This window comes from Acomys minous, assembly GCF_964271855.1.
Source record: "Acomys minous genome assembly, chromosome: 1".
Lineage (NCBI taxonomy): Eukaryota > Metazoa > Chordata > Mammalia > Rodentia > Muridae > Acomys > Acomys minous.
This window is the reverse complement of record NC_140483.1, coordinates 6,746,874-6,772,500: the sequence shown is the minus strand read 5'-3', so window position 1 is coordinate 6,772,500 and position 25,627 is coordinate 6,746,874. Positions and strand designations below refer to the sequence as shown.

Below are 25,627 nucleotides of genomic sequence, written 5' to 3'. Positions count from 1 at the left end.
CATGGATTCAGTCTTGTACCACTGCCAAAAGCCTTGGTACCATAGCTTGCTCACCAGAGCACAAAGCAGAGGGCATTTGCATAACAGCAAAGTTCATCTGCCCGAATTATTACTTGGACATAGGTTCTGTTCTCTCTCGCCAATGAAAGGCAGACACTAGGTGATGCTAGATAATTCAAATTTTTGAAGAAAATCCATTTAACCCACAAACTAGAAGTGACTGCTTTTCCATTTTTTTAATTTAGTCTTTGAAAATTAAACACTCAAAATAGTCTTAATTATCTTTGATCTGAGAATTGTTAAAACAACACACACACATACAAAGTAAAGCATATAGAATTCTGTTGATTTAGCACTAAATGGAATTTAATTTTTATATATAGTATATATGATATTTATTGTACGAACTGGAAAAATCATAAGAACTCATCTTTAGTCAAATAAAAAGCAAAACAAACAAGCAACCTAGACTCAGTAGCCGTTCCAGAACTGACTTTCCAGCTCTGGAGAAGTCGTGTGGGACTTTGATGCCACGGTGGTAGGTGGCCCGTGCTATGGCTTATGTTGTCCCTTCACAAAGGCAACAGGTACACCACAGATGTTATTCTGATTCTCTCTACCAAAAATTTAAAACTAGCCACCACTGATTGTAGTGAATCAGAAAGAAAAAAGGAAAGAAAGAAATGTATGATTTCAGAAGATAACGCTGAGCCAGGTCTGCTTGGGTGGGTCAACGTCACAGCACCCAACTATCCAGGAGGAGTTAGTCAGCCTTTACTACCAACTCTGAGGGCTTGTCAGTTTCCTCCAGGAATGGGGCCATGTGCGTGGCCGGTCAGGCTGCTAGGGGCGTTTTGATTAGGTTGGCTGAGGGAGCTGAATCCCACCAGTCATCGCCTAAGGCCCACAAAACCATAGCAACCCCAGGACGAGATTTTAGGACCATCTTGAAGTATAGAGGTATGGTAGCCAGGGGACAGCTTTGGCCCTCACGCCTTCATCAAGTCCTATTTTCTAACTAGGAAAAGAAACTTACCAATGCCGAGAGCACAAGGAATGCTGAATTTAATCATTGAGTGTAGTTAAGTGTTGTTCAAAGAACACATTTTAGTGTTAGTACTATTGGCTCACATTGTACTTGGAAATTGCTTGAAACTTTACCAAAGTACATTTTCTAGTGAGCTTGCCTCTGGTATATGCCTAGGAAACCGTGACTCTTCTCTGCAAGGACAGATCTGAAATCAAAATTGCAAATAGATAAAACATTTATGAGGGCTCCCAGGATAGTCATTAATGCATGGGTTAAGAAAAGCCATTCAATATTTACCATGCACTACTGTTCTAAGTAAATTGTCAATAATATTAACAATGACAATATGTTCCACTGCTCATATTCATTCAAGTGTATTTATGAATGCCTCCTTTTGACACTAAGAGAGAGTGGGACCAAAATGAAGCCCCTCACCTCATGGGGCTTACATTGTAGACATAAAAGCATAAAAGATGCCCACAACTGGCAAGGCCTATGGCCAGGGAGCAGAATCAAGTTAAAGATAAATAGGGAGAGTGTGTGGGGTGGTAAACAATGGAAAACGTTGAGATGGTGTTTCTCTGTGATGCTAGCAGCGCTAGCACAACCCAGGTTAAGTTTAGAGACAAGAGTTAAATTTGGCCATTGGTGCTTTCTCTTTCAGGACAAGGGGTTACATCTAGGAATGGGCTTCTTGCCAGCAGCATCCCAAAGCTGTATAGGTACCAGCGGTTGAGAGACAAGAATTCTGTAGTTTCCTGTGCTCCTTTTGGGTCCCTCTCCCTGTTACAAAGTCAACAGCATTCAGTCACTACTGGGCTGGACCCTCCTTATCTAGTCCTGATGTTCATCCACAGTCCACCTCTAAAAACTACTGTCAGATTAAAGTTTCACCTTTTAATACCTCACATGGGAAGTGTTAAGTTTGAAAATGAGGGGTTTTAGGAGGGACAACTTGTAGTCAAGCCATGTCATCGCCTCAGCTTCTCTCCGTGTTCTTGGCACTCTACCTTATCATCTGCAGAGCTACTGTCCAACAGGGACAGCAAGAGGCATGACACAAACTGAGTCAACGGGAGGACAAATACAAAGAAACATTGTAATAAATATGAAAAGAGTTGCTGCCCAGGCTTGACCTCACCTTGAACCCAGGCTCCCATGTGAGTTGAAGGACAGCCTAAGTAACTTAGTGAAACAGTGTCTCAAAATGTGCAGAGAAGCTGAGGAAAGCATGAGGCTAGGAGGCTGCGGTAGAGTGCTTACCTGGTTCATGCAGGGGCCTAACCTCAATCCTAGACCCCTTAAAAAGTATATCTTGGTAAAGATGTACGTATTAAGGAAGGAAATTGAAGCACATAGTAGGTCAAAATCATATTCTTAAAATCTACCAGGAAAAAAAAAAAGCTCAAGGCAATTATGTGAAAAAATTAAGTCTATTTACTTCCGTGTGGTTCTTAAGCTTCTGAGAAAACCACCTTATTTTGAAAGTCAGTAGACAGTCTCTGCTAAGACTGAGAAGGACAGCTCAATAAAACTATAGAATGATTTCATATTTGAATATCAATCTAAAACTTCTGAAATACATATTAGCAAATTTCAATTAAGCCTAATATCAAAAGAATAGTACAATGAGGCAAATTTGATCTGATTCCAGAACTTTAAGAAGAGTTCAATAGCCAGCTATCTATCAATATGCCTTCTCCATCAACCAATGAAGGAGAAAGGCTGTTGTTGTTTTAAACCAAAAAGGACATTTTTTTTTTAACCCAAAAGGGGCTGGAGCAGTGGCTCTGCAATTTAAGAGAACTTACCATTCTTGCAGAAGAATACAGTTTAGATCCCAACACTCACAGCAGGCATGCTATAACTGCTTACAACTCCAGTATGATGGGTCTGACACCACCTGGCCCCTTGGGCACATGAACACATGTGGTGTACGTGAACTCACACACACACACACACACACACACACACACACAGAGAGAGAGAGAGAGAGAGAGAGAGAGAGAGAGAGAGAGAGAGAGAGAGGAGAGAGATACATGTAAATAAAAAACAATACATAATTTTAAATGGTCTTATAAGAATTTGAAGCCATTTCTTTACAGAATAAATAAGCAAAATAAAATCAGATTTACAAGGGTTTCAAACAGGATTCAGCCAACATGTGAATTGTCACAGTAAAGCACTTAGCACAACTGAGAGATAAAACTGAGAAATAAAAAGGTGCAGAAATCACCAAGTTGTGCATCTGTGCAGCAGCAACAAAATTTATTTTATGGTGCCATTGGGGCCTCTAGCCTTGAACCCTCATCCACCTGCCTCTACTAAACTTTAGGCAGAAAAGTTAACATCCAATACAATGGAATCCATAAGGTGTTATTATGTTTTCTGATGGTAAATTCATTTAAGCAGAACCATCCTTTGCGTGCAGGTTTAAAAACTTTCTATGTGTTCCTTGTCCTGAGATTAGAATGTGTTATTGCTTTATTGGTAAACCATATACCTGCTTCCAGAACTTGATTGCGACACTCAGACAATACAAATAATGGCCACTTCCCCCGGCCTTTGTAAAAGCAACCTCTGTAGCACACGAGGTAAAGCAAGAAGTTCCATTTAATTGAGTTATAAACACATAAACCCTCAGGTCCTGATGCTGCCCTACTGATGCATGTGGATGTGTGAACTTCCTCCATGTGTTTGCTCTGCGGCCTTTAGAACATCCGGGAGGAGATGACTCTGACCGGCCTAGAAAGCATCCTTGCTACAAGCCCAGCCCAGGAAGCAGCTTCCATTTGGTTCTGGTGTTCAGTTCATTGACCCCCTATGTTTCTGTCAAGTGCAGAGGGTTAAGTTGAACAAAGGCCTTTGATGTTGGGGCAATTGAGGCAGGTAAAGCTCTAGGCTTTGTGGACTTCACGTGCTCTGCTCCTGTGCTGTCACACTGATGCTGTTGGTCTTCTATCCCAGGTCACTTGGAAAGCCCCACTCATCCAGAATGGAGACATATTGAACTATGAGATCCGAATGCCTGACCCTCTCATCAAAATAACCAATGTGTCCTCAAGCATGTTGAGCCATCTAGTCAAGCGTCTGATTCCTTTCACTAATTATTCGGTCACCATTGTCGCTTGCTCCGGAGGTAACGGGTACCTGGGAGGGTGCACCGAGAGTCTACCCACCGTGGCTGCTACCCACCCAGCCCCGCCTCAGGAACTGGGCCGATTGTCGGTGATTCTTCTAACTGAATCTTATGTTGGGATTTCTTGGCAACCACCTGCCAAACCAAATGGACCAAATGTGAGGTACAGAAAGTGATTTGGCTTTGGGGTTTGTTTTGGATGTATCATTCCGAGAGGTAGGGAAGCGGGATTGTGTTCACATCTCAGTAGAACTAGTTCCACACCGGGTGCCATCCCTACCTCTACACACTCATAATAATTATACAATATCCCCCCCTCTTAACATTTGTGTAGCGTCACATCGTATATCTTGACTGAAATGAACCAAGGAAGCTCATCGAGTGAGAGCGAGCACCATAATGTTGAAACAGGCTAAAAACTTTAAAATACTTATCACATAGCTAAGATTCCAATCCATTATCCTGCCCTTTTCAAAAAAAAATAAATAAATATTTTTATTGCATTAGGGAGCTCTGATGCACATTCTGTGTGACATGGGACAGCTGATTCTCTGACTTACAAAGCTAACCCTGCAGTTGTGTCTGTGTCACCACTAGCTATGCTTGTGAAGAATGTTGTCTGAGATACGACTCCAGCACAGAGCTGTGATTCTAAAATATCTCTGTCACAGCCGGAACTGGATACTCTACAGAGGAAACAGAGTAGATAATATCGTCGTTGTTTATAAAAATTTGATAGTAGGAGTCTTAGGAAATCATTAACTCGATAAGATTTTTATAGTCCTACTTTGTGTGAAACTCGTAACAAATATGGGGCAAATCTGACACAAAAATCTAAAATTTTACCATGCCTGCTGATAAAAAAAAATGAGTGGGTATGATAATTTACAATTAACAGACTGTATGATAGTTGAGCCAGGAAAAGAATTCTTATCTGGAAACCCTTCATAATTGTACTACGGTATTGTTTATGCTTGTGTGCATGCATCGCGCACACCTGCCGCTAAGCTACCTGCATCTCGGTAATAACAGGAGTTGAGGCAATCACGATGTTCCTGCTTGTCTTTTGCTTTAGATACGAGCTTCTGAGACGTAAAATCCGGCAGCCACTCGCTTCAAATCCCCCAGAAGATTTAAATCTGTGGCACAATATTTATTCAGGAACTCGGTGGTTTTACAAAGATAAGAGTCTTAGCAGGTGAGATTACAAAAACTATGAAAACAAATGCTGGCATTTAGTTTGGGGCACGTTGAATAGTTCAAAGTACCCCGGCGTCTTCGTTGTGTGAACCTGTTATCAGTCACCCAGTAGAATATGTTCAGTTATTACTGTGGCGTTAATCATCGAAGTGTAGCCGAGGCGTGTTCAGTGTTCGCCATCTCAACTGTGTGCTTGAAATAAGCCTTTCAAGTCCAGCTCGGAGATGTGTGCGCCCCAGCCTATTGCTTTTGCCACAGCTCTATCTAGACATGAAACGTAATAAAGAAATGTGAAAATATTGAATGCACTCGGAACTGTGGAGATCAGTGGGTGCCTGCTGCACATGCCTGTCCCCGGAGGAGGTAATGGGCTATGGGTTGTTGAATTAGTAAGACTGGAAAGGGCTGAATCTAGAGTTGAAAGCTAATATATGAGCCAGTAGGTGATATCCATCAAAAACATAACCACGTGGTAGACCTTGATTTATATTCTCTTTCGTTTCTTGCTAAGGAATCAAACTTTTTACCATCTCTGGGGCTTCATCTTTATTGTCTGTCATTCACATGACCCAGTCTTCTCGGTCCAGGCAATGTGGTGAAGCTTCAAAAAAAGCACATGAATGTCTTTTGTGAAAACTTCTCAGTTACGTTTTTTTCAATAACTTCTCTGTCAGGTTGGTTGTTTTTCTAGACCACCTGTGGAGTAACTGTTATCTGAGCCCTGCTCTAACGTCCTGCAGTCCATCGCTTGCTACTCCAGCGTCTGGTCCTCAGACTCACTCTCACAGTGCTCGCTCGCTGTGTACAACACACACGGAGAGTTCCCACGTCTGATCTCATTCCCTGTCAGGCACTTTCCCATCAGCACTTCCAGTCTTAGCTAGAAGGCTCTTCCTCCGCGAAGCTGCCTGTTCTCTCTCTTGCTGCTCTCATTATGCGCTGAACCAAACATCCTCGTGGCAGGTCCTTCTAGGAGGTCTGTGCAGATAAACCAAGTGGTGCTGGGGGATCTGAGTAGACTTGTGAGGCTAAATGTCAAGGACACTTTTTTCCACGCTGGAACTTGAAACAGTGGTTGCTGTTTTTATTCAAGTAACTGCAGGACTGGAGACTACGTTGGCAGAGTGCTTGCCTGGCATGCAGGAACCCCTGGGTATAATCCTGAGCAAGGAGAATAAATGGGGTGTGGAGGCAGGTAGAGACAAGAGAGTCAGAGGTTCAAGGTCATCTTCAGCGAACTAGTAATTGCTTACACCTCATAAACAGCTTGGGGTTAAAAGTCAGGATGTGCTTCCTTTTCCTTCACATTCAAAATACAAGGCACACATCTTCCTAGTGTGAGGCCACTCTTTTTTCTCAGGCCACCATTTGTAAGTCCAAAAATGTTCAGCCTACTTTTGCCCGAAGTGGACCATCTCAGCAGTGTGAGAGGAAGCTGGGTGCTACCTTCAGACAGGCTCAGAGTGGGTGGGTGCACGTTGCTGGCCCCGGTGCTGCCTTCATGGATTCTGACAGTAGCCAGGGCTCCCCTGCCTGCTGGTGACCCACAACTCCCAGCACACCAAGGGAACAAGCTCGGCCCACACTGCTGTCCCCATATTGTGGCACCATAACAAACCTTGCCCCTGGACCGACCCAGTTTCCATTGGAATCTTGAGGAATCGCCTTTGGGACCACCATCACCACCCCTCCCCCAATCCCCATAGATACTAAAAACCATGGATTCTAAAGTCTTTTCTGTGAGGTTGTGAAGTATTTGCATATACCCCGCCATAGACTGGCATATTCCTAAATCATCCCTGCTCTGCTTGCAATGCTTAGGAAGGTGTAAATGTGAATAGTCGCTGCACTGCATTGTTTAGGAAACAAAACAAGAGGAAAAAATGGTTCAGTACCAGATGCTGTTATTTTTCTAAATATTTTCCATTCATGGTTGGTTGGATCTGAGGCAGTGTGGAACCCCAGGGCACAGAAGGCTGACTTTGTTTATCCTATTGATTTATCCATTTGGCTGGTTTTTTTGTTGTTGTTGTTGTCTTTAATTGAATCCATCTCTTTTTAGAAGGCATATATTCTTTTTCTCCCCAAATTTCCCTGCTTCCTCTTTACTTCTTTACTATTTACATGAATAAATAGAACACTGAAGTGTTTTTTTTTCACATATTACTTGTATATATGTCTTTTTCATTTTATACCTATGGGTATTTAGCTTGCATGTATGTCTGTACACCACATGCATAAGGTGTCCATGGAGGCCAAAAGAGACCCTGGACCCTGAAACTGTAGTCATGGCCATTGGTGAGCTACCATGTGGGTGCTGGGAATCAAACGCAGGTCCTCTGGAAGGGTGGCCACTCTTTGTCACCCCTGAGCCACCTCTTCAGATCCCCATCTTATTTTATTTTGATTATTACAGGCACATTTAGGACAGTGTTTAAGTGAGAATTCTTCTGATACAAAATTAATAATAATCAAAGAATGATTGGGTATCCCTTTATAAGCATAGCTGTGAAATTAAAAGAAAGTTGCAATCGCTGCCTTGCTCACGTGGGTCTGTTTACTATGCTGTATTTTTACTGTAAGAAAAATAGTTTAGACAACATTGGCAAATTTTGCTGTACAATTTCTATAACATGAAATTCAGAACTTTCGTACAGTGGTTTTGTCTTCTGTGTCTTATTATAGAATGTAGGTTATCGAGCCAGTTATCCAGATGATTTGGGTAATGCAAACTACCTTTCATTTTTGTGATTATCTTGGGACAGGAGCCATTTGTCAGTGCATTTCCTCTTCTCACAAGGATGAGGGCGAAGGCGCTGGGGCTCAGCATTTCACAGGAGGTCTCTCCTGTGTGTGTGGCCCATTGTGTGAGACTCTACTCATGCAAGGTTGTGTTTTTGGCAGACATGAGGAGGATTTGGTGGAAGCAACAGCCAAGCAGTCTCCACCTCCAAGAGCATCCTCTCTAGTGGTGACGACATGGGAGCCTAAGTTCTGATAGGCTGTCAGTAAAGCTGACACAGTGTTGGATTCTGAGGAAAACAGCCAAAGTCATTCTCTGCTATATTGAAAATTTTTATCAGTTAACCCGAGATAACTGCGCTTTTTAAGCTACAAACCTGTACACATTTTGACCCAAAACGTCTTTCACTGGACAAGTGCTTCCAGCCGACTAAGTCCCACTTAACATCAAGAGCTAGCCCAAATCGCACCTCCTCCTCAGTAAGGTTGAACTGTAAGGTCTGACTGACTTGCACCCCAAGAGAAAGGGATGAAAAGAGAACATTCCAGATGAACAAAGTCTAAGACTCCTCATGCCAAACATTCCATGAGGCTGGAGGGCGACTTGCTGAGGTGGGATGCCACCATGAGGGCCTGATTAAATCCTCAGAATCCACGGGAAAAAGCAGGTGCTGCAGCCTGTGCCTGTGGTCCCAGCACCGGGGAGACAGAGGAGAATCCTTAGGGTTTGCTGGCCAGTGAGTTCCAGGTTAAATGAGAGACTATCTCAAAAATTAAAGTGGAAAGAAACTGAGAAAGAAAAACAGCCAACATCCGCATCACAGGCCTCCTTGACCCCTAGTCCCCAGGGTTCACGTCCTTGACCCCTACTCCCCAGGGTTCACACGCACTTACGCTAAGAGTAGAAAACTTCCCTCTGTGAGCGTTCACATGCTCTGGCCCCAAAAAGACTGCCAGCAAGCCCCTTATTCTTTGCACAAATGACTGTTTGAAGTGGTGTTGCTCATGACAGCAAACACTATTTGTTTTTTATGTATTTTACCCGACGAATACTTTGAGAGTCACTAGGGATCATGTTTCTGCTGGATGCGCATATGTGTGTGTCACTAACCTACCAAATACATGTGGCCTGAAATCTGACTAGTTTAGACTGATTTAGGAACTGTGAGACACCTGTTTGTACCCTATAAGGAACTATTTGATAGATAAGCAGATGTAAACTGCATCTACTGTACAGGATCTAGTAGTTTTCAACTCAACAGAATCTAGTTTGCCTTTTCATTCATTTGTGTTAGAGCAACAGGACTTAAAAATCAGAATTGTTACATAAGAAAGAGTTTAACCTGTGCTATTTTGCTCAGAGGAAAATGTCGTCATTGTATGTGTCACGTTAACAGTCTCCATTTGCTGTTGCAGCAGAGGTCTGTAAGGATAGGTCTCGCTATGGTTACCTGGTGTCAGTTGACCTGTTGTTCTCCTTACAGAAGCTTTGTTTTATGACTGAATGGAATGCTTCACTTGGCACCAACAATCACTGGTTAAGTTCCCTGAAAAGATGGTACAGAGAAGAAGTAGGAAGCAGGAAAGCTGCTTCCATGCAAATAACTCACCTTTCCGTATGCATAGGGGTAACATATGAGCCACATGACCATGTGGACAAGTTACAGGACTATTCTGGCACTAAGTAAAGATGATTTCACTGAGCCAGAGAGATGGCTCAGATGCTAAGAATGTGTAGCTCTCTTACAAAGGACCTGAGTTAGGTTCTCAGCACCTATGTAAGACAGCTAAGCCCTCCTCCAAGTCCAGATCCATGAGGTCTAAGACCGTGTCCTTATGTACAGTATCTGCACTCACATGTTCTCTCTCTCTCTCTCTCTCTCTCTCTCTCTCTCTCTCTCTCTCTCTCTCTCTCCTCTCTCTTTCTCTCTCTCTCTCTCTCTCTAAAAAATAAGTCTCATAAAGTAGACAATATAGACATGAAAATACAGACATTTAATTATTAGTTATGTTTTGCAGTGAAAAAAATGAACTTTTTACTTTAGTAGGAGCAAGATCTTGTTAAAAGTCAGAGCGTGTGGGGCTGAAGAGATGGTGGCTCAGCAGTGAAGAGCACTAACTGCTTCACAGAGGACCTGAGTTAGTTCACATCACTCAAGTCAGGGTACCTAGCAATGCCTGTCTCTCCAGTTCCTGGGGCTTCTGTGGCCTCTTCTGGCCTCTGGGGGACACCTGAAAACACACGTACATGATGAAAATCTTTACAGTTCATTTTTAAAGTTAGAGAAATGACAGAAGGCAAAAGTGTGGTGTCACATGAACGCACACTCAGCTAAGTGAAGCAGTGGATGTAAGAAAACTCGAGTCCTCAGAAGTGAAAAGCAAGTCGTCCAGTTAACACTAATATGCAGTTCTGAAAACCGAGGAAAACCTACTTAAGTCCTCAGTGTCCTGGGGTTTGGCTTTATCTTTAATCTCTGAGACAGAAGACATTTAGTTATTTGAAGCAGATGAATTCTAAAGGCAGTTCTACTTGAAAAGTTTTAGTACCGTCTTGAAAGACAGTTGCATGTATCCATATGGTCCACGCCTTCTGTGTTTCATCTAATATATATAGTATGTATTATTGAGAGTGTATTGTATTGTATATAGCCATTATAGCCACAGTATTCCCTAAGAGCCAGGTGACCTAGATAGATAGATAGATAGATAGATAGATAGATAGATAGATAGACAGATAGACAGATAGACAGACAGATATAGATATATAAATATGAGTAGTGTGTGTCCTTATCTGTATAACTTGCATATTACATAAAATTCCTAGAAGTATCATAGAAGGAAAGCCATCCAAATTTTGAACACCATGGAAAATATTAGTGCTATTAACTTGACACAGTAAAGGACTAAAATCATGGTGCCGTTTGGAGCCATGAAGGCTGTTAATTATATAATAACATCAACATATGGAAGTAAAGCTCAAGTATTTTAGTGGAGAAGATTAGGCATCCAGTCTTCAGCTAAAGGAATGAGGCCATTTTATGACTTGAAATACAATTATGAGTATTTCACCCAGGGACAGAGCTAATGAAGCCAAGGTCGCTGGTTCAATCCCCATGTGGGCCATTATCGTCCTTTCCTTCCCTTATCGCAGAACTGCCACCCTCTTAACCCTGACTCACCACCTTTCACATTCATCCTGGGGTCACAGAGGAAATTGAGTAGGCAGTCTGGATGCACAGGCAAACCAGCCCCTCTCTTGCCTCGAAAAGTCTCAAAGGTCAAGCCCCAGTCATGTGATGTCATCCCAAAAGAGGCAAGGCAGATTATCACCGGATTGTTATTGTTGTTATTACTTTCTCATCCCACTGGTACTATCCTGTGCCACAGCCAGTTCAGAGGACGCCTTCAATCAGGCGGCCTGCATTTGAATCTCAGCTCTCCTGAGAAGTCCGGCGACTGGACAAGCTATTTAGTATATTTTCCTCACTTTCACAATCCATACCACAATGGAACTTTATTGTTTTACTGTGAGGAGCGGGTGTGCTGGTATGTGTAAATGTTGCCTCTCAGTTGCCTTGGGTCCCCCAGGCTAGTTAGCACCTGCTGAAAAGCACACAGGCGAGCATCTTGCCAATGTCCCTCCAGTCAGGGTCTACCAGCACAAAGGCTACCCTATGGCAGGTCTCAGAGTCAAAGTCACCCAACAAGTTGTCTTAAAGGCCAGCCTCCCTCTAGAGGCCTCAGAGAGCAATTTTCTTTGCTTACAACTCCTGGTGATCCCAGAGTGCCTGTTTCTGTGAGAATAGCATTCCTCTCCTCCCCCGCCCCCCATCTTTATGTGCGTCATCTCCTCACCTGTGTCTGACTGCACCACACGTTCTCTCTTTCCTCTTACAAAGATACCAGCCACTGTATTGCGAGTGTTCCCTAAGCCAGGTGGCCTCATCTTAACTCGTTCAATGTACAAATATTCTACAGTTTGGATGGGAGCACACTAGACTTGAGAGTGTGTCTCTCCTTTTTTTTGGGGGGGGGTGCATGGGGCAGGCATGAAAGGAGGAAACAGGGGGAAAGAGGAAAGAAGAGGGGGAGAGAGACAATGGGAAGGGAGGGAGGGGGAGAAGGAAGTTAAGAGGAAAGGAAGAGTAGGCGAGCAAGCAATGCCGGAACTTTAATGCTAGCTCTTGTTTAGAGAAATAAACCAATAAACGGCCCCCAAAACCCATCGGGTCATCACCCATGGCTACAGCTGCCAAGTAGTGTCCTTTTTATGTGACTGAGGCAGAAGTCCAGGAAAATACCTTTGGGCCCTATGTAAGGAAAGAGAGAAAGCAAACAGAACAGCACGGGGTAGGGGAGGGCGGTAGGAAAATGTTCTAAAAATCCTGATGTAACTTTGGTCAACCTGTTCAGTGAAGTTCTTGGAAGTGGTGCTCTCCCCTTTGTATGGTGACTAGGAGGGGCTGTGACATATTGAGACAAACACTTTGGGCCCTGGATACCCTGGAAATGCATAGTGACCCCAGATTAGAAGAGATCTGAGCCAAAGTTATAATCTGAAGCCACTTATAACTCAGCATATCTAAGTGAGTCTCTCTGCACGGATGGTTGTAAAGTCGGGGCCTGATTTTGTCTATAAATGCCATTTTACTTACTACTCAGGCTATTTTGAACCAAAAAGGTAAAGTCACTGGGCTCCTGCTTAAAAGAGCCAAAGAGAAGCCAAGCCAGGCGTGGTGGCATATACTTATGATCCCAGCACTTGAGGAGGCAGAGGTAGGACAAAGTGAGTCCAGAACAGGCAAGGCTACACAGAGAAATCCTGTCTCAAAACAAGACCAACAAAAAGAGCCAAAGAGATGAGTATTTAAGGGACAACTTCAGGAAGTTCCCATCACAGCACATGGCAAAGTGTTGATCCGTTTCCCCTGTTTTGACTCAAATCACCATGTGCACACTGGGCCCCTGCACACTTCACTGTCACCAAGCTCTCAGAGGGACAATCCTGTGTACTCTGCTCACAGGTGAGGTTTTGCTTAAGCATGTATCTGCTAGCCAGTGAGATTGCAGGCACAGGAAAGGGTATAGGAAGAGAGTGATGATGGAGTCTGATATTTGAAAATGGATGAGCTTTCCTAAAGAAGAGAATAAAACTCTCCCTAGTATCGGGACAGGAAGCTGGCAGGCTGCCAGCCTTGTAATTACATCTTGAATTGAGCCATAATCCTCACTGCTTCTGAAAACAGTAAGAACAGGGAAACGAGAACCCACGTTTATTTTAAAGACTGATATTTGCTTACTGCTTCCAAATCGAATGCTTTCCTGACACAGGTGGAGACTGGAGAGTTAGGGAGATAGCAGTGTGTTTTGTGTTAGAGGAAACAATGCATTTCCTAGAAGGAAAAGGAAACAGCATTTTGTGGAAAGGAATTCTATATTTTGTGAGGGGGGGAAAAAATAAAGTGTTTTGTCTTCCATGGAACATAACTTATATGGTTTTTTTTTGTTCATTTGTTTGTTTAAACAAAACCTTCAGGTTTACAACGTATGAATATAAGCTCTTTGTACACAACATCGTGGGCTTTACACCAAGCCAAGGAGTGACAGTGACCACCTTAGCAGGCTTTCCGGAGAGAGGTGCTGCTGTCACCGCAAGAGTCCTTAACCACACAGCCATAGACGTGAGATGGGAGAAGCCAAGTAAGAAAGCTTTGTGTGTGTGTGTGTGTGTGTGTGTGTGTGTGTGTGTGTGTGTGTGTGTGTGTGTGTGTGTGTTTCCCCTCTGGGTACTAGCTCTTGTCTTGTTACTTTTCTGCTGATGTGATGGAACACATGGCGGAGGCAAGTTAAAGATAGAGGAGGCCACATGGGCTTCTGGTTCCAGAGGATTAAAGCCCACCATGCCTAGCAGGCCTACCAGCAAGCAGCGTGGCAGTGACTGACTTCTCCAGCAAGGCCACACCCATAAACCTCCCCCAAAGAGTGTCACTGCCCCACACCAAGTATCCCAGTGTCTGGGACTGTGGGAGAGCATTTTTCATTCGAACAGCACGGTGCACTAAGAATAAGGATGTCAAGGTGCCTAGGCTGTTGATGTGCGCTCATGTTCACATATGCAGATGTGCTTATGTCCACGTGTACTACATGGGCAAGCGTGTGTGGATGCCAGAGATCAGCCGAAGGTGGCGGCCCTCAAGCGACTTGTTCTCTCACTGTTCTTGAGCTCATGGTTTTCCTAGCAAGCCTCAGGGATAAGTCTGCCTCTGTTTCCCCAGTACTCAGTTTCAAGCAGATGCCACCCGTGCCCAGTGTTTTTTATGTAGGCTCTGGAGCTTTCAACGCCATCTTCCAAGGCCTGTGATGTTCGTTGTTCTTAATTGACCAATGCCTCCTGACTTCTCCCTGGACAAGTGTCCCGCTTCTGTGATCACTTATGATGGATAGCAGAAGAGTCTAAGTGTCTGCTTACTAACTGGACATTGTGCGGGAATGTGACCCTTCTGGGGCTCCCACAGTGTGACATGCTTAGTGCCAGCGTTGGCTGGTGATGGAATCCCATCTCTACACACTGTGGTTGGATTAAAGATCTCACATTGGCTTGATAGAACACTTCTTGACTTTTGAACGAGCACACAGATGAATCCGTGGCTCTTTACAGCTTTGGAAACCACGGTGAATGAGATCTCAGAGCTACCCAACAGTATAGCATTTAGCATCTAATCTGCCCATGTGTGGTACCCCATAAGAATGACCAGAAAACAAGTCCTGAGTCTGTCATGGAAATATTTATACTATGTTTGCAGATATGCCTTAAGATCTGACAAATGACTGAATCAAAACGTGTTGCTATTTTTACTAAATACTGAGAAGTATCTGATTTGTACAGGTTTGATTAAGAGGTTTTGATTTATAATCACTCACCAGAACAATTACCTACTATTATACAAAAAGATGAATATAACAATGGTAACCGTTAGCACAATTTGAGCCCGTCCAGACTGGAGTCTGTCACAGCCTAGAAGGACCTGAGTGTGTCTGTATAAACTCTCTAGCCATGATCCATTAGGACCAGGCTTTGATGTCATCAACTGTAAACCAGAGCAGTGTCAGTCACTCTTCTATCATTGTGAAAAAATAGCCAACAGAAATTCATGTAAATGGAAGGAAAGAGCATATCAACTCAGCTTTGGTATTTGGGTCCATGGTCACTTATTTTTGGAGTTTTGAGGCCTGTGGGGAGGCAGCACACAAGATAGGTGTGTATCCTAGCAGCTTTAAAGTAAAAGAAAGAGGCCACACTTCAATATTCATCTCAGCAGCATGTCCCAGCCAGCTAACTGACCTCCACTGGGTACCAGCTCCTAAAAGTTCATCACCTCCCAACACAGTAAGAGGCTGAGAACCAAAGCCAGGGTGTGTGGTCCAAATAACGTTTTGTATAGGGGCATACATTGTGTTGATCTAAAGCTCCCACCAAATAATTTATAAAAAATTAAAACAGGGTTTTTATAAGGTGGATGCTTTTTAATGATCTTTGGTATTTCTCTTAGAATAATTTGAACCATTTTAGTGAAAAACCTTAAGTAACTTAATTGATCTTAGGATTTTGTTCTGTCACATCTGCAGGAAAAAATAGGTTTTAGCTGAAGTTGAATTTATTTGTGACTGTGTGTGTGTATGTGTGTGTGTGTGTGTGTGTTATCACCCACTCCACTCCACTTTGCCCAGAAATTTATCTCAAGAGCTTTTCCATAAAAATAGCATGTGTGCACATGCACACACACACACACACACACACACACACACACACACACACACCATGTGTACTTAAACACTAAAGTAAAGATTTGGCTGCTGTGTTCCCACTCAAGTACATCCTCTGTGATATCACTGCGTTCCTGAAGTCAGAGTGCTTATAGAAGCTGACAAACCTAATGGATCTGAAGCAGCCACTGAAGTTTCATTACCTCAGTAATCAGAACCCCTGACCTTCGGGATGGAGGTAATGCAATCTGCTGTGATTTCCATTCATACCTCGGAAAGTTTTTCAGATAACGCTTTGCAAGCACAAAGGTGAACTCTGAGAAAGGGTTGGCTGTGAAAAGCCTACTGCAGGGTCCTGTGCCTCCTTGCGCAACTGCCATCTTAAGTAAATTAACAAGCCATTGCCCTGTGAAGAGCTGCCTATTTTCTCAACTGTAATTTTAATGTTGTTTTCTTACTACACAGAAAAAAAAAATTGGCACATGCCTACTAAGCTGCAAAGTACAAAGTTGTAATTTAGCACATCTTGGAGTTGAGAAACTTAGAAATAAATTTGTACATCTTTCTATGCTAAATATCATCTTTCAAAAAATCAGGAAATAAATAAATATAGGTGGGTATATGTATATATGCATGTATGTGCACACACATACACACACACACACACACACACGTATGAATATATGTATATTCACTCATTCTGGGCTGGGACATGGCTCAGCCTGTACTCCCAGCGCATGTATGACATAATAAGAGGCAGGCACAGGAGACTTAATAGCTGGTCCAGCACAGTTCATCTGCTAAACACAGCAGTTGACAAGAGACTGAGTCTCAAAGTAGAAAGTGGGCATCAACACATGAGGCTGTCCTCTGACCTCTATGAACTCCCTCTGACCCCGTGCATGCCCTTTGACCTTTGTGCATGCACCATAGTATGTATGAGCTCAAACACACACACCTGCACATGCACACACATCATATACAAAGAAAATTATAACAAGAGCCATGGTTTTTTTTTTTCTGCTGCGATTTGTACAAATGCATATCATTTTAATAGCAAAATGTCCCTGGTAAATTTTTAGCCGTCACACATTGACAATGAGAAGCCATTTGATATTTTTTTTAAACTCGGGTGTAGGCAATAAAGCAGTTATTTCTATACATACCTTGGAATTATTTCAGATAATTCTTTATGAGCACGAACGTTAATTCAGAGAAGGGTTAACACAAACTCATTTGAATGGCTACTTGACAGTGTGCCTGCTTCTATCACATGTGTTTGTAATGTGATGTAAAAATATCTCTGTATGCTTTCACACTTTTTTCAGAGGTAGAGGAATGCAAGTTTCCACACATAGGTCATATTTTCTTTCTCTCTTCCGTGTCTAAAGCATTAGGAAAAAGAAAAAAAATAATAATGTTTTTTTTTTGTTTACCCATCAGAAGATTTCACCTAAAGACAATCATCTCTACATTAATTTTAAAGATTTATTTTTATTATTTTAATTTAGTGTGTGTTTATAGTTAGTAATGTCTTTTACTGTTTTCCATCTCTTTCTAGTTTGCATATAATAAGGAATTAATGCATTAATTTTTCCTTATCGTGACTCTCAATATTTTCTTTAAAAATCATTTTCATTGTTATACACAACTATTACATAATATTACACACAACTATTCTCAAAATGGCTCCAGCATTTAGCATCAGTCTTTAAATTTCCCCAATCCTAAATTTTCAGTTCCCCTTTCTTTCCTCTGCACGATGAATCCAGGGGGCCATATTCTGAACGCTCACTTGCTTATTTTACTGTTATTGTTATGATTGTGTGTGCGTGGGGGAGTGTGTGTGTGTGTGTGTGTGTATGTGTGTGTGTGTGTATGTGTATGTGTATGTGTGTGTGTGTGTGTGTGTGTGTGTGTGTGTGTGTGTGTGCAGGCGTATGTGTGTGTACATGTGAACGTGCCTGCCTTTGTGTGTGTGCATGTCCAAGTTCTTGATGAGGTCAGAAGGAAAACCACTTGAGGGACTGACTTATTCCACCACGGCTTGCAGGCATTGAGCTCAGGTAGTCAGGCTGCATAGCCAGCGCTTTCCTCCCCGAGACACCTCACTGAATCATCGTAAAGTTTTTAAATGTAACCGTGTGTTAATTTTTCACTATGTAACATAGTATTTCTGTCATATTTTCCTCAGAACATGCTGATCCCATTCTATTCCCAGCAAACATGGACACGGCACTAGATAAGAGAGAACGGCATGTCCCGCTGAATTGGGACACGCCCTCCAAATTGGAGCATTTGCTTTGGGAATGAGGGGAAACCCATCAGCCTTGGGGGGAGGGTTAATAGACGGTCATGTGCTCTGGGTGATTGGAAGGTTCTGGAGGGCCCCTCCCAACAGTGCAGCAGGAGTAAACAGTTGCTGGGTGTGTGGGGACGCTGGCCAGATAAACTGGGAAAGAGAAGACACCGTGAGGTGGTGGTGCTGACTGCAAGCTATGAGGACAGCCCCAGGGGTGCTGGCTTTGGTACCCATCATCCATCCTGGGTAGAGTTTCCAGCAATGCAGCTAGCTGTCTTTGAATTACCCACAATCCTTATCAGTGACCCCTCTGCCATACTCCTATCAGTGACCCAGAAGAAGAAAGCAGTGGTTCACGAAACCAAGCCTTCAAACAGTCCAGACTTTGGTATACGGTCTGTGGTAGGTTCCCTTTCTGGGGTGCATAGAAGCTTATGTGTGAGTCTCCGCAGGAAGTCTGTCACATAAGCGTTTGGAAGTGCCTCATTAATGTCATAAAGTTTTAATTTTCAGATTAGCCTAATTGGTTAAGGTATCAAATCACACAAGCTTGACCTGCAGCACATCTTCCGTGCTCTGGAAAGGCTATAGATTAGTGAGTAACATTCCCATCAGCCAATGAGAAGTATTTCTATTGAGAAGAAACTTTCTCCCAGACAATGCCCCCACCCCTCACCCCCCACCCCCCACCCCCGGCTTCGCTGGACGTGACTGATACTATCATTTAGGGAATATGAAAGGCTGTGGGTACAGTTGGTGACATCAGAGAGATGACACTCCTCAGTCTCCAGGGTCTTCTGACACAAACTCTTCCAGCCACACCTGCACACCCATCGTTTTAAAATATTGCTAGAGATAAAGCAAAAGTAGAGTCATGATTAGGGGAAAATCTAAACTAAAGCTTGCCATTTGTGCATGACCCCCAAGATGTTAATGTAAAGGTGATGTAAATGTGAAAAAAAGTTACCAAAGTCCTCCGCAGTGTGTTACTTTATGTTGCACATATATTTGTAAACAGTTATATTGATATTTTGAAGGTTAATTGAATAACTATAAATAGCATAATTAGAATATTTAAAAGAAAATGAAAAGTGTATGTTCCTCAATATGACTGCTCTATTGATTATAGAGTGAAGAGAAAAATAAAATTGTCTAAAAATAAAATAAAATCTAATCTACCAGTTTACCACAAATAAGGTACCAGAACACTTTATAAAGCTGAATCTCCACCATCTTGCTTCTACCTCAGCCTAGAAATAGTTTAAGAAAGAATTCATTCTGCCTTATCTACCTGCCACACAAACAACAGTCTATGTTTCCTGTTAATAGCTTTTCAAGATCTACAAGGTGATGTGGAATATTACACGTTGTTTTGGAATTCTGAGACCTCGGACGAATCTCTGAAATTCTTTCCAGATGCAGACTCTTATGTCATCCACCACTTAGCTCCCAGCACAGAGTATCAGGTCTTTCTCTACGTTTTCAATGGAGTTCATGGGATCAACAGCACAGTAGTGCGTGTGACCACGTGTCCTGAGGGTGAGTAAAGACTTCAAGAGGTTCTTGACTTCAGTGATGCCAGTGCTATTGATTGATCCTCCCTGGAGCCAATGTCAGTCGTTCCTCCTTTATAAAACTTCCTGGTGCTGACAAGGAAGAGGGTATGTATCAAGATGCTTCCGTGCTTCTTGTTATCAAGTGATTGCAGAATAGGCCTGTCGCCTTAAAGCAGCAGCGTGGAGCTGTAGGAACCAGCCATCAGCCCGGTTTTCGCTTGTTGGTTTCAGTGCAGGCTTAGTTGGGAGCCAGTTCTCATCAATAAAAGGTGGCATTTAGGAACATTTTTTTTCTAAGATAAGCCCTCAAAAGCACTGTGCTTTTCAAAATGACACCCAAGCTCAGAGAAAGCCCTCCCTGAGTCACCAAGACACAGTAGGTGGAAGTTCAGCCTCAGAGAAGAATTGCATATGTCTCGGTGTCTAAGCCAGTTAGCGAGGGAAAGGAAGCCAGAGAATCAACTTGTGAGTCGGAAATGAGTCTGGAATGGTCTTTCTAATCTTTCTGGCTTTATATGGTCTCATTATAAACATTATAATATCGTTACCTCCCAAGCAAGTGTTCCAGGCCATTAGCAGAACTCTTTAAGCTTGGAACCATTTCCCTCTGTGGTGCCAAAGGTCGGCACCTTTTGTTTATAAAATAGGATGAATCACAGGGACCATTTTTCAACTAGTTAAGATGAGTTCTTATGATAAAAATAGGCCCTCGCATAGTTATTTCTGACATGCTTGAATAATTGTGTAATTTAACGCTAAGCAAGATTTTTTTCCTAATGTAAGATTTCATCATTACCTATGGTAATCAACACTCAAAATCATTTACATAATGACAATATTGCATTATTGCTTCATATTGCTTGAGTTACAAGCTAGTAACAGCAAATGATTTTTCACATTCCAGCAGCCTCAGTGCATTTGAATTTTATTTTATTTTATTTGGCTTAAGGAGCAAATCTACCCCCCCCCACACACATACACACACCACTGCAAAAGATATAAAGAGAAAGGTTGGAAAAAAGACAAATAATAGAGATGTGTTAGAGGTGCAAACGGGTGAGTAATTTGTCATCTGCATCCCACTGGTCACATAGCACTGAGGATCAGCACTATGCTGGTGGCACGGAGGCTTTCGCCGCCGATTCTTATGGCTTCTAACTGAGAGTATAATAAGCCAATTTGCAGAGGACTTCAGACTGTGGTAACTTCATCCCGGGGAAGCGGGCTGAGCAAGGGGCCCTGCACTAAGCCTCGGAGCCAATCTGCGTGCTTTTGCGGAGACAGCTGGCGCCTATTCGGTTTCTTCCTTTAATTCTAGAGCCTCAGGGCATGCTTCCTCCAGAGGTTGTCCTCCGCAACAGTACAGCTGTACATGTCATCTGGACGTCTCCTTCAAAGCCAGACGGCGGCACCGTTGCCACGTCTTCTCTCTATGTAAATAACAAGCTCTACAAGGCTGGCATGGATGTGCCGGGGTCGTTTATTCTGGAAGGCCTCTCTCCCTTCACTGCCTATGACATTCAGGTCAGAGCGCGTTGTTTTCTTTCTTTTTGGATGGATATGCTCGCGGATATGTTAAATAAAACATGCCGAGCAGAGCGCTGTCTCTGAGTGGACGGCCTCTGTCCTGGTTACAGACTGTTGCTTATTTGTTGGGGAAGGGAAGAGAGAAGAAGGGAATTGACCAGAATGAAGGAAAGCCGTCTGCCCTGAGGAGTTCTCAGACTGGAATCCCCTGAGAAGGGCTCTTAGCTAAGATGGCGCTGGGGCTGATGAGGGAGATGACAAAATGCCTGTCGATGAAATGAAGTTAATTAAGTCATCACCAAAAAAGGCTTTCCAGTTTGCATTCTTTCTTGACATAGAGATTTTCTCTGCTTCATTTTTTTCCTGCCACGTACTCAGGGAAGAAGCACCCCTCGCTGTGTGTCGGTTGCCCATCGGCAGGGCGTGGCACGGATAGTGTGAAATAGCCTGCCCTCTACTAGCATCCCTGATCATGAATGCAACAAGAAAACATAAAATACAGCAAATAAGATAATGCCCCAGGACAGGCAAGGCTCCTCAGAGAAGCCCTGTCTTGGAAAACAAACAAACAAACAAACAAACAAACAAACAAACCCCACCCCACCCCAAAACCAGCAAAGGCTTTTTCCAGAGGGCAGGAAGGAGCAACTCTGGGCGTCATGCAGCCCACACGCTACAGCCTCGCCTATGTGACCTGGCTGCATTTAAGCATTCTGTCCTTGGGAACTGGAAGGGTTGTCTATGCCCATGCCTCCTTCCCTAGCAGAATATTTATGCACTTATACTACATGGCAAATTTTATCACAGAATTCAGAGAGTGCACGGTCTATGTGAAGCCCCTGGGCCTCTTCAGGGTCTCCTGAGTCTGAAGCAGGAGCAATGGCAGAGCCCTAATGCGTGTGAGATACAAAGCCATCCGGGAGGACCTGAAAATCGTGTATGAATGTCAGATAGACAGGACAACAAGGCCAAGGGAGCATTTGGGTGATGAAAAGATCCCGGAAGTTCAGCACTTATACAGAATGCTGCAGTTTAGTTAATGTTTAAATACTCTACGCAACTTCTAAAATTCATGAGCATTTCATGAATAATTTCAAAAAGGCGCTAAATGCAGGAATTTTATTTGACTTCAGACACATTTCGTCAATAGTGCTGTGTCTGCCCATGTCACATGTCATTTTTTCCATTTTTTTTCCACATCTGAGCAGGAAGCACAACTATTTGACTACAATCTTCCAACCATCACTACCAGAACCACAGGCTTGGCTTCATTCATAAGCAACTGAAAAAAAACAATAGATGCAAAAATAAACCTCATGAGTTGTTTTTTTTTTCCTTTGTACTCCGATTTCCAACAACCCGTGTTTGCAGTCACACTCCTTAGGAAGAGTGCACACACGTGTAAGTAGACTACATGTGGGTCACTTCATAAAACTGAAATTACAGCTTTGTGAAGAGGGATCCCAGGGTGGCAATGGAGGCTGTGCTGTGAGGTCATCTTTGGGTCCCTGCTGAAGGCCAGAGCTGAGCTCTGAGCAGGAAGCAGGATCCATTGCCTTGTAAGATCTGAGAGTCTGGAGCTCTACAGGTTGCTCAGCGGCTAAGAGCATGCTGTCATCACGTGACATGCACACGTGCTGAAATGCATATCTTACCCTACAAATCTGAACAATCATTTTGTATCCAGAAGACATTAAAAAATTACTTGGTCAAGAACACATGAGGGATATGTTGTACATGTTGAATACATAATGAATTTGACTCAGTTTCCTGGATTGATCTAATTATGCACCAGGGTCTGATATCTTCCAATATGCATAAAATTGCTGTCATTAATTCTGTCACATTGTATCTTAATATAATCTACCTTAAAGTTATTCCTTATTTGTACTTAATCATAGTGGAGGATCATGATAAAGTTTGTCTATTAAATATAACAACCAAAGGCAGTATTACATACTGGATACACTGTAGTAAGTACATGTTCACTCCCTGTTTAGATACAGCACTGCTGGGAACAAAATAATGTCTATTAAATACAGTGAAAATCTCACCTACCTTGCTCCAAGTTCTGATCTAAAGAATCGAGGGTTGATTTGTTTAAAACTACAGCACCAGAATTTAAGGACCATTAGCACATAGCATTCTTTTACCTCTGTATACAAGACATTGAATGTCAATTAGCATGAGAAAAAGTATAGTTTGGAGCTAGAGAGATGGCTTAGTATTTAAGAGCACTCGGTCAGATTCCATTTCTAGCTCCCACATCAAGTGACTTACAACTACACATAACTCTGGTTCCAAGGGATATGGCACCCCCTGCTGGCCGCCATGGGAACCTACAAAGACATGTTGCACATGCATTCACTCAGACAGGAACATTTCTTAAAGTAAATGAATCTTTAAAGAAAAGAAATACAGTTGAGTTTATCCTTTACATGAGAGCAGAATAACACTCCGTGTGGCGGCTGCTGCCCTAGCTCTCTCCTGTGCATCATGTGGCGGCTGCTGCCCCAGCTCTCTCCTGTGCATCATGTGGCGGCTGCTGCCCCAGCTCTCTCCTGTGCATGCATCATGTGGCGGCTGCTGCCCTAGCTCTCTCCTCTTCCCAGCTACCAGCTATGCTCCTTTTGGGTTGCTCATGTCTGCTGGGCCCTATTTCCACCCCTAACTTCTTCCACCCTCTCAGTTTTTATTCTAACTAGGTGGCAGTTTTCTGCTGTGATTAAGGGGACAATACCACTGCAGCTGGAACAAATTGATATAAAATACCTCAGCCGTATTGGGAACTTTCCCCAGGCTTCATTTTTCTCCCATTAGATATTAGCATTTAGGCGATTTGTTGTAAAGTGTCAAGGCTTCCAGGAGGTGTGATTATAGATCAGGAAGTCAGTGTGCATGGATAGCCTATTAGGCTTGTGAATCACCACCTGAGCAGCTCCTACTCTTTGACTGGTCTGGGTAGATTAATAAGCCCTTCTCCTTGTGAGTGGTCAGAACCCGAGACCAAACATTACCATGCTAATCACTAAGTCAACCGATTCTGTATTCTGTTCAGAGCTCATGCCGCTGGACTCAATTCACAAAATAAATAAATAAATATTTACTAGGCCCCGTGAGGTTATAGAAGACTTGAAGAGACTCACATGGAGAAAGGGAAGGTAGATTCAGGGTAATATTGGTCTGTTTTGAAGATGAGTGTGTTTATTCCTTTCCAACCTAATCTTTGCAGGTGGAAGTCTGCACAAAAGGTGCCTGCGTGAAAAGCAATGGAACCCAAGTCAGCACGGCGGAAGATACTCCAAGTGACATTTCAATACCTATAATCCGTAATATTACTTCAAGGTACCTAGCTTTTTATCAGCCCATCTAAACAACTTTGATCATAAGAAATGGAAGCAACTATCAAAGAAATCAGTTTAGCCAGGAAGGTCTTACCTGACGGCTGCTGTAAGCGTGGGTACATATCACATTGCTCACATTTCCCCTGTGCATATCTACCCTGCATATCAGAACACTGAAAGCTGCTTTCCTGAGCGCGTATCCCTTGCCTAGACACCTATTAATGGATACTTGAATGTAAGAGAGCCTCTTTATTTAAATCTGTCCTTTAATGAATGCTGTTGTGAAGCAAAATGTGATTTTAATTGGAATGACCACTTAATGACTGAATTTCTTATAAAATACTTGATTTATCTATTTTAGATTGCCCTAAAGCTAAAAGTATATCTCGCATAAGTAGAGCAAATAGTATTTAGATAGTTGTTTAAAAAGTTATATCAGAGTCTCATTAGAATCATCTTCTTTAGTCTTTTCTTGCTGAGAAATTACCAGAGGTTGGAAGTGAGTCCTTTAACAATTCAGAGTTGGGACGTGAGACGTGCCTCTTTGAGCTCAAGTCCAGTCCAGTCTACAGAGCAAGTTCCAGGAGAGCCAGGGCTGCATAGTGAGACCCTAATGTAACAAACAAACTTAAAAATAGTAGTTAAGTGTTTGCTTCGGCAGCTCTTGTATTAAAATTGTAATGATACAGAGACTATTAGCATGGCCCCTGAACAAGGATGAGACTCAGAAATAATAATAATGATGATGATGGTGATAACAATAATAACAATCATAAAATATTCCACTATTAACAGTAATAAAATAAAATTTAATGTCCTTTGCAAGCATAGAGGTGAAATTATAGCTGATCCTTCTGTCCTATGTGAGACTAAGGAAAGAAATGTGTGTGGTCCCTTGTCATACTTAGACCCTAACAAGGTGAACCATCTTTCACCTAAACCACGTGCACAAACACACAAGGACAGACTCCATCCACCATGGTGTGTTTCCATTCTGATAGGTTCAGCCATAGCATATTG

General features: G+C 42.8%; 1 protein-coding gene across 1 annotated transcript in view; it reads left to right on the top strand.

Moving 5' to 3' along the window:
- Positions 1 to 25,627, top strand: part of USH2A (usherin) — a 683,333-nt gene that overhangs the window by 456,501 nt on the left and 201,205 nt on the right. The window contains exons 42-47 of the mRNA XM_084773188.1: positions 3,998 to 4,332; positions 5,245 to 5,367; positions 13,651 to 13,814; positions 19,510 to 19,719; positions 21,055 to 21,260; positions 24,496 to 24,608. Coding sequence (XP_084629314.1) covers positions 3,998 to 4,332; positions 5,245 to 5,367; positions 13,651 to 13,814; positions 19,510 to 19,719; positions 21,055 to 21,260; positions 24,496 to 24,608 — 1,151 coding nt within the window. The remainder of the gene's footprint in view (positions 1 to 3,997; positions 4,333 to 5,244; positions 5,368 to 13,650; positions 13,815 to 19,509; positions 19,720 to 21,054; positions 21,261 to 24,495; positions 24,609 to 25,627) is intronic.